This window comes from Protomyctophum bolini (assembly GCF_963924005.1).
Source record: "Protomyctophum bolini genome assembly, chromosome: 5".
Lineage (NCBI taxonomy): Eukaryota > Metazoa > Chordata > Actinopteri > Myctophiformes > Myctophidae > Protomyctophum > Protomyctophum bolini.
In genome coordinates, this window is record NC_137866.1 from 23976434 (window position 1) to 23988990 (window position 12557).

Here is a 12557-nt window from a genome sequence, read left to right on the forward strand (position 1 = left end):
CTGTATATGTTGTGCATGTTTTCCCTGTAGTAGCAAAGTTAGGTGAACTTTGTGTAAACAAATTTAGCTTAGGAAGGAGCAATTAGAGCACAATAGTGCGAGAAGAGGGCGAAGGTGTGTGTGTGTGTGTGTGTGTGTGTGTGTGTGTGTGTGTGTGTGTGTGTGTGTGCGCGTGCGTGCGTGCGTGCGTGCGGGGTGTGTGTGTGTGTGTGTGGGGGGGGGGGGGCGCCTGTTTTCCTTTGCCCTGTTTCGCTCTAGTTCTTATCAGTTCATTCATGTACAGTATATCTTGATTGTTCAGGGAAAGAAGATTTTCTACTTCCAGTGGCTTTGAGACTGCGAAACCGCTTTCCATGCGGCAGCAACTCAAACAGTCAAACGGTTGGGATGGCTTGAATCCTTAATTGTTCCTTTGCTGACACAGTGTCCATCAGGGCTTCGATGGGGGGAGAGCACATCTGCTGATGCGTTCGGCTGTCCGCACAACCCTCTGCAATGCTTTGCGATTTAGGTCGGTGCAGTTGCCATACTCCATATTGTATAATCTCATATTCCAATTCCACTAATATTATCATGTTGGCTACTTTTTATGACATTATATTTTTGACATTTTAATTTTTGTAATCAATATTTCACTTGGAATATCAATTCCATAAAATGGTGATTACATTACAACAAAACAAATGGTGCTAAGAGTTTGTATGAATATACAAGAGAACGAAATGTTATTGTTAAAATAGATGAACCACTTTAAGGCCTTTATATACTTCTTCATACAGCAGCTAAAATAGCTGAAACCTGAGAAAAACAAGAACGTTATAATGGAACTATGCTTAGAGACACAACAAAAGTCATTGAGCGGGTTCATAACATTCGGCGCGGGTGAGTCATTCTACTTGAGGTCACACAACTCAGCAGTGGCTCCAGGACTATGAAGATAAAATCCAGCATGGAGGTTTTGGGTGAATGTGGTGTGGACTGTGTCTAGGAGAGTCAGAGTCATGGTGTCAGACACGCTGTAGAAGGACAGTGTACCTGCACTGTGGTCCAGGTACACTCCTACTCTGGAGGACACAGGGCCTGGGATGGGAGTTCCACTACCATTGTGCATGATTCCAGATTTGACATAAAAAGATTCTTCCTCTGTACATCGTAAAGCCCACGACTTATCATTGACTCCAAATCCACTTACATGACTCTCTGTTCTGCTGATATCTTTATATGAAACTGCTATGTGAACAATCACTCCACTCCACTTCACCTCCCAGTAACAGCGTCCAGTCAGACCCTCTCTACTTAGAACCTGATAACATCCAGTGAATCTTTCTGGGTATTCAAGACAGAATTGTGGGTAGTCATTAAATGTTACTTTTCTTCTGTTCCCTTCAGGGAAAGACAGGTAATGATTCATTGTTTTGTGATCCAGTGTGATTGGACATGCATATTGTAAGAACTCAGCTCTGGTCTTGGGTTCTGGTGCTGTTGACAGTACTGCCTGTGCCTGGCCCCTGTGAATCTTTCTTTTATTCTTCTTCTTCTTTAATTTCTTCACTCTGTTCCCTGTCTCTGAGACATTTGTCCCTTCCTCTGTAAGAATGTCCTCTAGTGTGTCAGCTCTGGTCTTGGGTTCTGGTGTTGACGGTAAAACATCCACTGTGTTCACTATCTCTGAGACGTTTGTACCTTCCTCTGAAAGAATTTCCTCTAGTTTGTCCCTCATCTTGGACATGGCCACAGTCACATCTTCAAAGTATCTCAGAAGACGGACATTGCTGCTGACTGGGTGTGTCAATGCACTGACCCTTGAGAGGGATGTGTAATGCTGTAGAAAATGGATGTGATCCTCTGTGAGTGAGAGCTGCTCTAGCTCAGCATGTCTACTCCTCAGTTCAGTGGCCTCCTGCTCCACACGCCTCCTCAGTTCTTCAGCACGACTCACTTGACGTTCCTGCTGTACTCTTATCAGCTCCCTCACCTCAGATTGTCTTCTCTCCATGGAAGAAATTAGCTCAGTAAAGATGGTGTCACTGTCATCCACTGCTCTGTCAGCACAGTGGTTGATGGACTCCACCTCCTTGTGAAGCACCTTCACATCTTTCTCTCTCTCCTGGATTCTCTGCTGGATGTTCTGCTTCTCGTATTGAGCTCTTTCTGTCTCTCAGTCCGTTCTGCTGCAGCTGAGATCATATTGTGACCTTTGTGTTCTTCCACGGAGCACAGAGAACAGATACACTGCTGATCGGTCCGACAGAAAAGCTCACTCACCCTGTTGTGACGAGAGCAGATGTTCTCCTGAAGCTCGCCGGAGGCTTTGACCAGCTTGTGTTTCTTAAAGGCAGGAGACTGATAGTGAGGCTGGAGGTGAGTGTCACAGTAAGAGACCAGACACTGAAGACAAGTCTTCACAGCTTTCAGTCTCCTCCGAGTGCAGACATCACAGGCCACATCTCCAGATCCAGCGTAGCAGTGATCAGGAGGAGCAGCTTGGAGCCCTGTTGATAGATTGTAGATGTATTTATGACATGTAAACAAGAAGGCACTGGAGCAGCTATACTGCTGCTGGCTGTGTGACATTGGTTAACTAAGGGCCTGCCCCCTGCACCATGTGTGTACTTAAGCCTTACTGTGTTACAATTTACAATTTAGGCATTTAGCAGACGCTCTTGATCCAGAGCGACTTAAATTAAGCCCCCTCGGGCTATGACCTGACGAAGATGTAACTTACACATCGAAACGTTGTCACTTTTTATTTGCACCCTGTTATAATAAACTAAGGGCCTAAATCGTCTGAACTGCTCCAGTGCCTTCTTGTTCGCATGTTATCTGTCCTGCTTCTGAGATGCACCAGACTGGCCTGCTATAGGCTAGAGGCTTCTGAGATGCACCAGACTGGCCTGCTATAGGCTAGAGGCTTCTGAGATGCACCAGACTGGCCTGCTATAGGCTAGAGGCTTCTGAGATGCACCAGACTGGCCTGCTATAGGCTAGAGGCGCGGTTGGAACTCCCTTTATGTATTTATGAATCTGATAAAAATATATATTTCATTTGTAGTGCCTGTACCCATGTATCCTCATGACTCCGCTGCCTGGTAACTATTGTTTTTGTTACCGTCTATCTGCCTTACCAATCTGTTTTAGACTGTGTGTCTAATGTTTCCCCTCAAGATAGGCAGCCACACAACCTTGTTGATACTGTTTAATATTCTTGCAATAAGACATTTCATCTCTTTATTGGTTTTATAAATGTATATCTGACAGACAGTGAACTGTACAAGAGAACTTAAATTGGTCTCACCTGTCTTCTTCAGGCTCTCCACCACCTCAGCCAACATGGTGTTTTTCTTCAGAACAGGCCTTGGTTTGAAGGTGTGTCTGCATTGTGGACAGCTGAACCTTCCTCTCTGATCACCCTGCTTCCGATACACCTCCTGCAGTAGCTGTGTCCACAGGGAACAGTCACTGGATCCTTCAGTATATCCAGACAGATAGAACAACTCAACTGTTCCTGATCCAGTTGAACTCCTTGCTGCGCCATTTTAGTATGACTGTTTCACTGTCAGACGAGTTAAGTTTGTTTGCGTTTCCTCAGAAATCACATGACATGGGAGGTTCCTCCTGTGTGTGTGTGTGTGTGTGTGTGTGTGTGTGTGTGTGTGTGAGAGAGAGAGAGAGAGAGAGAGAGAGAGAGAGAGAAGAAAAGGCTTGGCAGGAATCTGCTGACTCAAAGTTCAAGGTTTTTCTTTATCACCTTGTGTACAGACAGTATAGGGCCAGGCTACATGAGATTGCATCAGCCATGGCTGGACTGGATCGCCCCATGCACACACACACACACACACACACACACACACACACACACACACACACACACACACACACTTGCGTTGGTACACGTGTCTCTCTGTCTTGCTGTATTTCCTCTGAGGTGGAAAGCCTGGTTAATTGTCTTGCTGACTGACTGAGTGACTGAAGAGTTGTGTTTGGTTGCGTTTCCTCAGAAATCACATGACAAGGGAATTGGAGGTTCTTCTTGGTTGTGTGTGATGAACCTTTAAAGACAAAACACTGTTTCTCTCTCTCTAAATAAATCTGCTAGAACTAATACAAGAGAAAAGAGGGAAAAGGGAAAAAAGGCACACTGATCTGAAAACATGCACGCACATTATACAGATCCATCTAAAACAAGCATATCTTGGACATTTTCATTTTCATCCGCAATATAATTTAAAAAGTGAAACCTTCAATATATTCTAGATTAATTGCGCATAAAGTTTAAATGTTTGAAACCCTTTTTTGTTTTAATCTTGATGATGGCAGCTAGAGCTCATGAAAATCAAAGAGAAAAAGAAGACGGGAAGAAAGGATTTATAATACAGAAATCCATCTGAAAAGTCAACAATGAAGAACCTTAGTTCGATTCATTGCTGCACCCCTTTTGATTTCAGTAGCCTATAGCTGATCAGAAGTAATGGGACATACACTGTATTAACCACATTGAATAACAATGTTTTAATGTGACACACTGCATCTTTTATTGTTTCTTGAAGAGCATCATGTAAGATCAACGGTATAGGTGATATTAAAGAACTATGTAATTCAAAATGATAACAGAAAATGTCTGCTTTAGTCACATAATGTGATTACATTGCTAAGTTATTCTCAGTCACTCTGGATAAGAGAGTCTGCTAAATTGTAGCATGCGTTTGAATAATCAGCGAACTGAGCGTTGAATAAAATGCTAATCACATAACAGTGGCTAAAATGTAATTATTGCGACTGCAATCAATACGCTTCAAAACCACCATGTAAAAAATAAAGCAAATTTTCACAGGAAAGATTTAACATAACTATTTAGAAATTGTACATACCTACTATATTACGACCAGCTCAGTGGCCTTGTGGTTAGAGTGTCCGCCAGTTTTTACAGTGAACAGATCATCTCCAGTGCAGCAATCCAGTGGTTCCAGTGGAACGTACAGCTTCTCTCCAGCCTGAGGGTCACCAGATGTTAACTCAAAATGTAATTCGTAACACAACACAAAACAACAGTGACAACACAACACAACACAACACAACACAGAGAAAATACAATGACGAGATGAGCGAAGACATGCAATGTATAATGCTGCCTGATATTAGACGAGACAGGCAGTATAGGAAAGCTCAGAGGAAGACAGTGACAGAAGACAGACAGTAGGAAATTACAATATAGGAAATGGGAGAGAGACAGCGTACTGTCTACAGGAGAGACAGGGGAGGGTTGTCTCTGGTGGGATCTGATCCCAGACCACAGGGTGTATGTATAGGGCCAGAACAGAACAGAACAGAACAGAGCAGAGCAGAGCAGAGCAGAACAGAGCAGAGCAGAACAGAACAGAACAGAACAGAACAGAACAGAGCAAGTTAACAACACATCAACAACCACATCACAGCCTCTAATTAAAGGAGTTGAGATGAGATGTTAAGTAATCAGTCTCATTAAACCAATTCAACCATTCACACAGTGACCCAGAGACTTCTGGGTCACTGGACTGACAGCTGTCAGCCTTCCAGAGACCGAATACACTACAATGTACTGTAAATTCAGTCCCTATCACATTTCAACACAATTCAACTGTCTTAAAATAGACCAGTAGATATTTTTGGAACGTCTCCCCCTACTCTATCACTACCAAAATACAAAGGTCACTTGGTGGCCTTTACCACTCTCTTAGCTAGGCGTCTAATTAAGATGAAATGGAAGTCCTCTGCTCCCCCATCCCATCTTCACTGGATTAGAGATGTTCTCCACTTTATTAAATTAGAAATAAATTGATGTAACTGTCCTTGAGAGGCTCGGTATCCAAGTTTGAGGACACATGGGGTCCCTTCCTCACACTGGTATAACTTATAGTTCCAAGCTTTTCCAGATTGAATGAGTTTAAACTGAGCATGCTAGACGTGATCTCAGACGCAGCTGGGTTGTTCAGTATATTCATTATGGCTCCAATTCTGGCTCCAAAACTATGGAATGGAATGCACTTCCCATTACAACCAGAACTGCAGACTCACTCCCAATCTTCAGCCGTAGTCTGAAAACCCACCTTTTCAGACTCCATCTTGGTCCGTAGCACTTGTTGTAGCACTTGTTGTAGCACTTGCCCTAGCCCCGACAAACTTACAGGCAAAGGCTGAACTCATGTATCTTAGATAGCATTTTATGTAGACACAGCACTATATAGAATATATGCATAGTTTCATTATATAGATATTCCACTGTTACGTTCTTAGCTTACGTATGATTCATGATAACCTTTTCTTATGAAGTCTGAGTATAGACATGTTTTTTGTTCATGCTTAATGTACGTAAATCGCTCTGGATTATAAGAGCATCTGCTAAATGCCTGAATTGTAAATTGAGGAACTATGTGTGGGTGCACTGCTATGTCCATAATATGTTTTTGAGGGGTGACTATGCCATGTTGTGTGTTGTCTTGTTTTGTCGTATGGTTTGATTCAGGATATGCTGTTTGTAACTGTCAGTGTCACTTCCCTGTTAGTGTAGGGCTACCGGTATACATTTTTATTTATTTATGCTACCACACTATTTTACCAGCTCAGTGGCCTTGTGGTTAGAGTGTCTGCCCTGAGACTGGGAGGTCGGGGTTCAATCACCAGCCGGGTCATACCAAAGACTCTAAAAATGGGACCCTTCTTGACAATGAAGTTCCAATTAAGTTGGCCCATCTTCATATATAAACCATCTTTGTTGACACTCAGCATCAAGGTTTGGATTGGGGGTAAATCCCTGCGACAGATAGGCTCCTGCCCTATGGGCCCCATCATGGCCCCATGGCCCGGCAAGGCCACTTACTTACTTAACACACTATTTTGCATATGGTGGTCATATGACATTTATATATATTATCATCTTTGGTATATGTTCCGTATGGGTGTGTCACATATATTGTGTTATGTTATTTATTTATTTGATTTACTGTATACCCTGAAATCTTGAATAAACAAAACTGTGAAAAAAATATACCAATAGAGCAGCACACCAGTATCCAAACCAGTTAGAAGTCTGTATGTCATTACTATAGCGTTTCAATTTCACATAAAAAGTTATTCTACCTCAAATATTACTAAAATTAAATATCACCAGGTATACAACTATTATTATTATTATTATGAACCAGTGACTATGAAGGACAAGAAATATATGAATAATAACTATCAGACTTTCATTAATGTTGTAACATAATAGTATAATAATACTATATTAGAATAATAATCATAAGATCGACGATAATTAGTTTATCGCATACCCATAACCCTATAATTATAGTTCAATGGTGTTTTGTTGTCAGTTGCTGTGATAGTATTAAAGCTACTAGTTAGTACTAGTAGCTTTAATACTATCACAGCAACTGACACAAAACTTCACGATCCCTTAGCTTAAACCCTCAATACTGTGACGGCCCTGCCCCTGCTGCCTCACTGTAGGCTAGCCGGCAGCCTGGGTGATTAGGGCAGAGTGGAGCAGGCCGTCAGGCCAACTGTGTACACCTGAGTGGGGTGTGGTTTGGGAGAGTATATAAGGGCTTCTCCTTCCCAGCGCTCAAGCCAGCTCTCTTTCCAAGCAGTTGCACACCTTGCTATACATGAGTGATTACTGACATTGTCACATCTCACACCAGTTTATTTGCCTTTTTGTCATGTATTGCCCTAGAGTGCATGACAATACTTTGAAAATCTGTACTTGGTGTGCTCTATTTTCCCCTGGCCTACACCAAACCTTTTTGTTGAAAATTGCCAATTATCTACAAGCTCACACGTTCGTGTAGTTAAAAGAGGACACCGTCCATCTTTTACACACCACCGATTATAGATTTTGACCGATATGTTGTCAAAACGTGCAACACTTTCTAATGAATTTGAGAAAGGTTTAAAGTGGTTTAAAAAATCCAATAATTTTACAGACCGATATATCTGTAGAGCTCTAATTCTAATCTATCACAATCTATTATCCTCTATTCAATATTGATAATGGTTTTAGAACATCATTACTATATTTTTAAACAAGCTGTACAAAGTAACTTCTATTTAATAATCACATCAGAGGAAAATTTCAGCAGGGTATTTTTTTACTTATTCTATTCTACTCTCCATTGAGATAACATGAGAACACTTAAGCTTGTATTTCTCCCAGGTCATCAGTGGAATAAAATGATGGTACTGTATGCCTTTCAGACATGAAAACCAGCAAGCTGTGAATTCACAACCTGAATTGAGACAATAAGAGATATTACGTTAATCACATTTCCAATTTATTTTGAAACAACTGAATGAACAGAGAATTTCAAAGAATGTTGAAAAAATAATGACAGTGTTCCGGCAATAGGAATCGGGTTTATGTGTGATGTGGTGGTGTTTGGTGGAGCTACTGTAGATTTAAGCTAATCCTTTATTGATCCCAGTGGGGAAATTCACGTAAACATAATTAAGATAATTCACTGGTTTATTCTTTACATATTTGGATGGAGGGTTGAGGGTTCAATTCCAGGGTAACATACAGGGAGTATTCACTTAAAAGCCCTTTACTTTAGAGAACATCACATGTCCTCTGAACAAGATTAAAAAACTAAAACTAGAAACATAAATAAACGCACACAAGCATGCACTCACTCACACGCACGCACGCACACACACACACACACACACACACACACACACACACACACACACACACACACACACACACACACACACACACACACACACACACACACACACACACACGCAGAGTATATCAAAGTTTATGTAAAACTTAAATTATTTTCTTTCCTATTAAAAAGTAAAAATGTGAGATGTCAGAAACACACAGAGAGAGAGAGAGAGAGAGAGAGAGAGAGAGAGAGAGAGGGCTAATGAACATTGATACTGACTTTACCGTGTGATGTTGCCTTTAAAAAAATATTTTAGACATTGGTGCGAACACTTTTATCTTCTACCTTTTCAGTTTGTTTTGTGGTTTCTGTGGTCTCTCTCTCCTCACTCTATTTTAGACAGACTGTGAAAGGTCATTCTCTGTTAATATAATCCATAATAATAATCCAGTGTATCCGCTCTCTCGCACATTTTAATTCTTTCTTTCGTTGTTTTTTTAGGCAGTGCTATAGTCGCTTCTATATCCGACTGTGTGTTTGTATGTTTTCACTGTCTTTCTCACTCCTTTCCCTGACGGACCAAAGTCCACCGCAATCCTTTCTTCTGATTGGTCCAAATTCAATCAATCTCACAAATATTACAGTCAAATATGAATGCACCCCACCCCCAAGTCTTTCTTACAGAGGTGTCGAAGAACTTCTCTCTTCTAATTGATCCAAACGCAGGTCAATCAGTCCAATGTAGCAGCGCCAATACCATTCATTGACTTTCTCTGCTGACTGGTCCAAAATTTATATCAATTTCACGACCCGATTTCTGTCTCTCTCCTGATTGGTCCAATCGGTGTCATCCTCCAAAGTCCCTTCATTTTACCTCACCACTCCGCCTCTTACTATTGGTCCAAAGAGCCGTGCGTCGGTAAAATCAAAAGGAGGTCACGCAGGTCATCTCATCGGCCAGGTCCTCCTCATCCCGCCCCCCGCCCATTCTGATTGGCTCTTCGTCGCTGTACTGGGTCCCCAGGTCGGTGTTGCTGAGGAAACCGCCACTTCCTGTGCGCCCGGGCGAACTGCTGCCTCTGCTGAGCAGGTCGCTGGCGGCTGACTCCATCTCGTCGACGGTCATGTGACATGCGTCTGCGATCTCACGCTTGGCGAATGCCACAAACTTTGGATCTCGGGCGTATAACCCTAAACCTTCTGATATCAGCACCTGTAAACGCACACGCACGCATGCGCGCACACACACACACACACACACACACACACACACACACACACACACACACACACACACACACACACACACACACACACACACACACACACACACATTTAAAAAGATTAAAGTAGGAACCTTCATTCATACATCGGAGGTGTTTATTGTATTATTCTTTTTTGTGTTAAAAATGGCATATTGCAGCTTTAAGGTGTTTCGACAACTTTAGCGCACTCATTAAATGACATGCATGTGTAAACACAGACCGACAGTTTGTTCTGTATCTTTCTGGTTTAGCCAAGATATTGAAACAATCAATGAACGTACAATTAATTTATACTTGCACTTATCAGCTGTACCTGTGATTTTCAGTATACATTCTTAATACCAGTAAAGACCAACATGGTGACTGAAACTCACCGCTTCGACCAGGCTGTCAGCTGACCCTCTTTTTTCACTGTAGTGAGAACTGAGCTGGCTGGGAACACGCAGTGTAGTGTAGGCCACTATACGACACACATACACACATGTTCTATTATTATTATTATTATGAACATATGTACAGTAGACCAGTGAGGACTGTATGAAGGACAAGGGATATGTGAATAACATAAGCATTACGTTATACTTTAGCTATTGAAAAATAGCAGATTTACAAGCTCGAGCTTACATAGCACGCTACGAGCTTGTAGGTCTGCTATTTGTGAGTGTGTGTGTGTGTGGGTGTGCCTGTTTTAGAATACACATTACTGTATAATGCACATGAGGTATACAGTATATCATTTGACCAATCAGATTAGTCCTACCTGATGACCCTGATGAGCCACCATACCAGCCTGGTCTGGAGGCGGAGACTGGTACACTGCCCCCTCCCCCTGCTGGACACAGGAAGTGATAACAAGCTATCAATAGGCTTATTATTATTATTATTATTAATCAAATTGCATGATAATATACTGAATAATGTAAAAAGGTTTGATTTATTAATCAAATTGTAAATAATATTTAAATCAACAAAATGCAATTACACGTGCTGAAATTTATTTTTATTTTGTATTTACTGTTATATTGTATTGTTTGTGATATGGATCCTCCTGGGTCTGAAATAAAGATTGATTGATTGATTCAATAGAAAAACAAAAATGTAATAATGACATAAAAGCACCAATAGCATTACTGATTATTATGGCCAATATATTTCTACAATTATTTAATATTCCTGTTACCTCCTCCTCCTCCTCCTGCTCTTTCTACGACTCTCTTCTTGGCTTGCCTTCCTCCTCCTCCTTCTCCTCCTCCTCCTCCTCCTCCTCCCCCCCAGGCCTGTCCCTCCTCCTCCTCCACCAGGATGAGAGGGGCGTAGAGGAGACGCCCACGGCGGGGGGAGGGGTTGGCCCACGAAGAGCAGCGGGACTCATAACTGCCATATGTCTGTGTGGTGGAGGAGAGAGAGAGGACAGTGGGAGATTCAGAGCTGACCTGAGATCAGATTCTATTATAAATATCTTCTACATCCTGACAGTTTTCTGAAAAAGCTACGTTTCTATGTCAGTCAGTTCTTCGATTTCTTCAAAAATAGCAGACCTACAAGCTCGTAGCGCGCCACTCGGTGGCGCGCTATGAGCTTGTAGATCTGCTATTTTTCAATAGCTAAAGCATAGCATGATGCTAACACCAAAAGGGGCTCCCGCCCAAAATGGGTTAATGGAAGCAAATAAAATAATAGGTGTGTGTGTGTGTGTGTGTGTGTGTGTGTGTGTGTGTGTGTGTGTGTGTGTGTGTGTGTTTGTGTGTGTGTACCTGTGCTGTTGGGTTGTAGGTTCCAGGGGGCGGCAGGTCATCTCCACTCTCCTGCCTCCTCAGACAGTGGATGTTAAAGGACGGCTTACGACCTGACACGGTCACATAAAACAAACACACTGTCTATATCAGAGTATGTATAAACTGCAGGTTGCCTATAATGATTGCATGCGTATATTGTTGAACAAACCAAGGTGGAGCAGTGCAAGTGAGTTATTCTGTAGTGTGGGAGTATACACCTTTCATGCCTTACTGAGAAACTTAATGTATAAATGTATGTGTCGGCTCAATGAGTCTCAAAACTGCATAATTATGCTGCGATGTAACCCCAGCTTCAGTAGCACTATAGTACCGGTCTGCTTTTTGGAAGCACTGGTATGAATGTTTATTGTAAGAATGATGTTTTTATGGGGTAGGGGTTCTCTGTATGTAGTGTTTTATGTTGTCTGTTGTTTATTGGACCCTGAGTCTGAACAAATAAAGTTGATTGATTGATTGAGAATACTACAGAGCAGTGATTCTCAACCCTTTTCTTTTGAAGCGCTCACAGCCACACCCACGTTGGATTACTATAAAATCTTGTCATCTCTTGGACCCCAATTCTATACACTGAGAGTGCACAAATGGAACCAAATGCAGATATTTGTGACACACTCAGAGTTACAGAACCATAAGGGTCCATTTTAGTAGATCGATTTAATATTGATCTCAGGATAAAATGTCACATTGTTGGAAATCTTATTTAAAGGTATATTCAGTGATTTCACTTAATTCAAATATCACTTCTTTTTTTTGTTTTGTTGTGATAATCCTCCCCACTATAGAGTGTGCTGACCATATAAGGAGTTCCTCCCTGTCCCCAGTTAACCCCTGGGGGTCAAAAAACCGTA

The 12557-nt window shown here is 41.8% G+C and overlaps 1 protein-coding gene and 1 pseudogene across 2 annotated transcripts in view; both read right to left on the reverse strand.

Moving 5' to 3' along the window:
* Positions 1-695: 695 nt before the first annotated feature.
* On the reverse strand, positions 696-3535 carry LOC308316024 (E3 ubiquitin/ISG15 ligase TRIM25-like; annotated as a pseudogene). The gene is made up of 2 exons: positions 3296-3535; positions 696-2492 (listed from the first exon to the last, which is right to left on the reverse strand). The product of its transcript is annotated as an E3 ubiquitin/ISG15 ligase TRIM25-like (transcript).
* A 6038-nt stretch (positions 3536-9573) lies between these two features.
* The window catches only part of cacna1fb (calcium channel, voltage-dependent, L type, alpha 1F subunit), a gene marked incomplete at its 3' end in the record, with an annotated part of 47725 nt that continues 44741 nt past the window's right edge, over positions 9574-12557 (reverse strand). Inside the window, 5 exon segments of the mRNA XM_080762841.1 lie at positions 9574-9861; positions 10288-10373; positions 10700-10742; positions 11164-11298; positions 11668-11759. Coding sequence (XP_080618967.1) covers positions 9574-9861; positions 10288-10373; positions 10700-10742; positions 11164-11298; positions 11668-11759 — 644 coding nt within the window.